General features: G+C 58.6%; 1 protein-coding gene across 2 annotated transcripts; it reads left to right on the forward strand.

Annotated features, from left to right (window-relative positions):
* The first annotated feature begins 169 nt into the window (after nucleotides 1-169).
* Nucleotides 170-4,706, forward strand: ELOB (elongin B). 2 transcript variants are annotated; one of them, XM_053213658.1, is made up of 4 exons: nucleotides 170-353; nucleotides 705-839; nucleotides 1,830-1,935; nucleotides 4,537-4,706. In XM_053213658.1, the coding sequence occupies exons 2-4, from the start codon at nucleotides 717-719 to the stop codon at nucleotides 4,647-4,649; spliced, it is 342 nt and encodes a 113-aa protein (XP_053069633.1). In that variant the 5' UTR covers nucleotides 170-353; nucleotides 705-716; the 3' UTR covers nucleotides 4,650-4,706. The 2 variants fall into 2 exon arrangements, with proteins under 2 accessions (XP_053069633.1, XP_026899298.1); XM_027043497.2 differs by lacking the exon at nucleotides 170-353 and adding an exon at nucleotides 368-560.
* Nucleotides 4,707-5,211: the final 505 nt, after the last annotated feature.

Raw genomic sequence — 5,211 nt, forward strand, 5'->3', positions numbered from 1 at the left:
CCTGGGGTCCTTCCAGGCCCGGCCCAGGATGGGCGGGGAAAATGGGGACAGCCCACCCATAGAGGTAGCCGGAAGGTCCAGAATTATCACCTCCTCAGGATGGACGGCAGGAGGCGCTCGCCCTCACACGGTAGCCCAGGTCGCGCTGAGACGCAAAAGTCCTGCCGCCCCGATGACCAGGATGCACAACATTCGCTGACTATTCCTGGGATGGGGGGATACGCTACGCTCGCCAAGTCATTCCCCAACGTCCCCCAAAGAGGGCTGAGCCTGCGCCCAGACTGCTCCCTGACTGCGACAGGGGCGCCTCGGCCTTGCCACTCCCAAGATGGCGCCCCTACCTGCCGCTTCAGGTCTCTGCCCCACTCTCCAAGCCACGGCGCCGAGATGGCGGCCGGACGCGCGGTCTGACCGAGCCGCCGGCGCATCACTTAAAATGGCGGCCGCTGGGCGGGGCGGCCGGGCGCGAGGCACGCTGGGGCGGGCGCGCGGGTTGCCGGGAACGGGGCGGAGCGCGGCCGCGCCGGCGCGTCGAGGGGGGACAGGCAGCCGCCGCGATGGTGAGCGGGCGCGGGGGGAGGGGCGCCGGGCCGGGCCGGGGCCGACGGGGGCGACGGGGGCGCCGGGCTGGGGGCGGCGGGCCGCATGGGGCGGGGGGTGGGGAGGACTGGGCTCTGCGTTCACGCCGGCCCTCCGCCCCCCAGGACGTGTTCCTCATGATCAGGCGCCACAAGACCACCATCTTCACGGACGCCAAGGAGTCGAGCACCGTGTTCGAGCTGAAGCGCATCGTCGAGGGCATCCTCAAGCGGCCGCCCGACGAGCAGCGGCTGTACAAGGTGCGGCCGCGGGCGGGCTTTGGGCGGGGGCCGGGCTGGCGCTGCGCGGCGGCCGCGTCGTTGTTGTCAACAGTGGCCGGAACTCCCCCGCGTGGAGGCGAGGCGGCCTCGGGGGCGCGCGGGCTCCTGACAGCCCTGCTGTGCGTCCAGGAAACTGAGGCTGGGGAGGCGGCCACTTAGCCCAAGGTCGGATTTGAACTCCTTTGCCCTTAATCCTCCGCAGGCCCATCAGAATCGCACCCCTTCACCTTCTCTCCTTAATTACAGACAGTTGGAGGGTGTCACGATGAGTAAAGTCCTCGCCCAACCACTGTATTACTTCCCAGCTTTCTGTGGATGCTCTAAAAGCTCCTCCTCCCCACCGCCTTTAGAAACCAACTGCAGAATTACTCAGCTCCGGTGGCTTGGGGTTCTCGTTGGGGGAATGCGTTGTATTGGTCCCTGATTCGGGTGTCCGCAGCATGGGGTCCCCCACCTAAGTGCGTTGATGAGATTCTGGCTGGAAAGGAGGAAGCTGGCCTTTCACTCCAGACTTTTCTCCCTGCTACCTGTGCTTCTTCACATACTGTGTTCCGTGCTTTCTGTGTGTCTTTCGCTCAGTGAAACCTCCTGGCTGCCCTACAAGGTGGGAATTTCAGTAATTCCCATCTTACAGCTAAACTTCACATCAAAAAGATGAAACGCTTTGTCCCAGGTGGCAGAGCTGGGATTCAAATCAGTCAGACTGTGGACAGACTGCGTCACTGACTTGAAATTAGATTTTCCTGCAGTTTGGGGTGAAAAAAAAAAAAAAAAGATTCCAGAGCCCTAACCCTGGGAGGTTCGGATTTGGAAAGTCTTGGGCGTAGCCCTGGAAACTGTGTTTGACACACTTGGGTAGTCCTGGCCCGTATTTGGGTCTGTCTTCCCTGAATCCTAAGATCCAGGAAAGTCTCTGGGACTTGCCCGTCCTGGGGCCTCTTGTAACACCTTGCCCACCTCTCTCCCCAGGATGACCAACTTCTGGACGATGGCAAGACACTGGGAGAGTGTGGCTTCACCAGTCAGACGGCACGGCCGCAGGCCCCAGCCACCGTGGGGCTGGCCTTCCGGGCAGGTGAGTGGGGCTGTCAGGCAGGGTGGAACAGACGAAGGGGTCGCTGGGGAGCCTGCTCTTGGCTCCTCTCCGCCTCCAGGGCATTGTGTTCCCCAGTCCACAAAGTGTAGGTGGTATCTTGTGATAGTGTGTGTGTTTCTCCACAAAGGGAAAAAAAAAAGAAAACGAGACGCTTGTAGAAATTGAAGTCTACTTCGCGGGGGATTCTAATGTCTATCCCTAGTCATGTTTACAGAGGTCTTACTGAGTATTGGGCCGTCTGCTCTGCATTTTATCTCCGTTCCATTTAAAACACTCCTTAGCCTGCGAGGTAAGCACTGCTATCCTCACTTTGGAGACGTGGACACTTGGGCTTGCCGGCTGTCAAGATTCAGATGCTGACTGCCAGGACCTTTGTAGGACATCACTTAGACCCCCAGCATCTCTGTGCATGCCACACTTGTGCCCACTTTCAGGTTGAGTAACTGAGCCCAGGGAGGTTAGGTCACTTGCTGGGACTGCCAGATCCAGAGTTCGTGTCTAGCCCTTGCCTGCCCCAGAGACTGTGCTTTGTGATCGACCACATCACCCCCTGCCTGATGTTTAGAAACCTGAGGGAGTGGCTCACTCCCCTCCAGTATACCTCCTTGCCCCAAGAGAGGTTTGAATTTTATTCTGTCTCTGGAAACATGAACGAAAGTTCTACGTGGTATGTTTTCACGACTGTGTACCTGGGGCTGTGTGGATGGCTGGCCGGCCCACTGCTCTTGGTTCTCTGCACAGGAAGGCTTTGTTGATAAGTAATTATTTTTCTGGCTTCTTGTGAGAAAACTAGCAAGGGGTGCAGAGGGAGTCCAGCAGTGTGCCACTTGCCAGTTTCGTAAGGATCCCTGTGCCAGGCCTCAGCAGCCATGTCCTCGGGTGGCTGCTTCATGCCCCCCCGCCCCCCTGCCGACTGGAGCTCCTGTCTCCATAGAGGGGTGCGACACATAGCCAGTCTCACAGGCAGCCTGAGCCCCCATGCACCACAGGCCTTGGCCTGTGAGTGCTTAGCAGATGGAAGTCTTAGGGGCCTTTCTGTGGGTTCCCTCTGACCCTCACAGCGATGCTGAGGCAGGTACGGGGCTGGTCCAGACCTCTCCCATTCTGCTTCTGAAGCCAAGGCTGGACTGCCTTCTGGAAGTAGCAGTCCTTCTCTTACTGAACAAAGGCATTTTTGTGTAGGCTTGCAGACACTCTTGGAAGATGTTGATAGACCTATTTTTTGATGGAAGAATCACAACAGAGGGAGTGTCCCTCCGGCCCCGACTCTAGTTTATGGCGTTGAATGTGGGGGTGCCTAGACCCTGGGTGGCACCCCCTCCCCAGGCAGGGGATCGTTGTCTTGACAGAGTAAACAGTATGGACTGAAGCGGCTGTTCTTTGCTTCTCCCACGGACTACTTTTGTTGCGGAAGTACACTTGTGGGTGCCTAGTTGTGTCCTCGTTTAGCTCTTGTGATGACAAGACGATTCTTTCCAACTGGCTACTCAGTGAGGGAAAGGAGTGTTGAATAGCATCATCCAGACCATTTCCAAAAAATGGGAGAGGTGACGAAAGCAAGAATTGTCTGTCACTGCAGACTTAAGGCTTGGGGGGAGTTCGTTGCTACGCTGGGCCGGGTGTCTTCAGCACTGCTCACGTTTGGGGCTGGAGAATTCGGAATGGTGCCGTGCACTCCAAGGTGTTGAGCATCTCTGGCCACTACCAGAGATGGTCATATACCCACTCTCCCAAGGTGTCCGTTGCTAGGCTTGGCCGGCTTTCCCGAGGGGCCTAACAGGTTAAGAACCCTGAGCCAGGTGGAGAGAATAGCGTCCCTGTTAGAAGAAAGTGCAGGAGAGAAGTTACAAAACGGGACTTGTCTGCTCTGCGCTGAGGTGACAGCAGAAACAAGACGGGAGCCCTTCTGCAGCCGCTGTTCTCTAGTTGGGGGAAAGCATCTGGTCAAAGGGAACAGGACTGTTTGTGGCTGGTGGTAGGTGAATGCTCCTGAAGCAACACACAGGCATTGGGCTGCGGGGACTGTTTTTATAGAAGGGCTGGGGAAGTTTTCTCTGAGGGGATGTTGGGGGTGATCTGGATGGCAGGCTAGGGGCCAGCAAATGTGAAGCTCCTAAAACAGGAAGGAAGAGCTTGATACGGGAACACAAGAGCCAGACAAACGTGACGACTTGAGATTTTATTCGGCGTGTGACGGGATGCCGTTGGAAGGTTTGAGGCAGGGAAAGAACCGGCTGGCTCAAGCTTAAAAATCAGTGCTTGGTGTACAGGAGGTGTGAACGGAACAGTGAGTTGGGGCTGATTGAGGGGAGACAAGTAGGTGGACAGAGGCCAGCCCACAGGCTCACCCTTAGGGGCACAGGGTGAGGAGGACCCCACGGATGGCTGGGCTAGATGGAGGGGGTCAGGTTGCTGGTAGGGGTGGGAGGCATCCCAGTAGGATCACAGAGTCCAGGCAGTTAGGCAGGCCGGCCAGGACGAGGGAGACTCACTTGGCAGAGGTGGGAATTGGTTCGGAGGTCCCCCAGAAGCCGGGTGGCTGCTCCCTCCAGCTCTCCCCACCACTCCCCTGTCCACCAGATGACGCTTTCGAGGCCCTGCGGATCGAGCCCTTCTCCAGTCCGCCCGAGCTGCCCGATGTGATGAAGCCACAGGACTCAGGAAGCAGCGCCAATGAACAAGCAGTGCAGTGAGAGGGCTCCTGGCCCGCCCCCGGTGCCCCCCCCCCCCCCAATAAAAGAGATTTGGGCGTCTGCCTGGTTGCTGCCTTTTTCTGCGCACCCTCTCCTGACTCAGGCATCACCTTCCCTGGGACGGGGTCTGCTCCCCTGCAAGGTTCCTCCTCAGCCCCGTGTACTTGCAAGGCTGGCCGTGGCTGTGGGACCGACCCCCAAGCTCCTTGGGTCCCTGCTGTCACACCCACTCGAGCCTGCCCCTCCGGCTGGGGGCAGAGAACCGGGAGGAACCCAGAGCCCCAGGCCAGCCTTCTGCTCAGCCTGGGGACAGAGGTTCCTTCTAGGACTTCCAGCAAGCAGGCTCACTCAGGCTCTGGCGCAGCCTCTGGGCTGAGGGGCAGAGGCCAAAATGTCAGCCAGAGCCAGTGTGGTTCCACGGGGAACCCATCACCTACAGCCAGCCACCTTACCTGAGTCCTCTAAGGCTTTGGGGGCGGCGGGGGGGGGGGGGGGGGCATTCAAAGTGGAAATACTGCTCACTCTCCACCTTCCACCCCTAATAAATAATCTACAGACCCAA

The sequence above is a fragment of the Acinonyx jubatus genome, chromosome E3, assembly GCF_027475565.1.
Source record: "Acinonyx jubatus isolate Ajub_Pintada_27869175 chromosome E3, VMU_Ajub_asm_v1.0, whole genome shotgun sequence".
Classification (NCBI taxonomy): Eukaryota; Metazoa; Chordata; class Mammalia; order Carnivora; family Felidae; genus Acinonyx; species Acinonyx jubatus.

What these genes read in the sequence shown, in the direction of transcription:
- ELOB (XM_027043497.2), top strand. An exon ending in ACGAGCAGCGGCTGTACAAG is followed by an intron (nt 840 to 1,829) that starts GTGCGGCCGCGG and finishes CTCTCTCCCCAG; the next exon opens with GATGACCAACTTCTGGACGA. An exon ending in GGGGCTGGCCTTCCGGGCAG is followed by an intron (nt 1,936 to 4,536) that starts GTGAGTGGGGCT and finishes CCTGTCCACCAG; the next exon opens with ATGACGCTTTCGAGGCCCTG.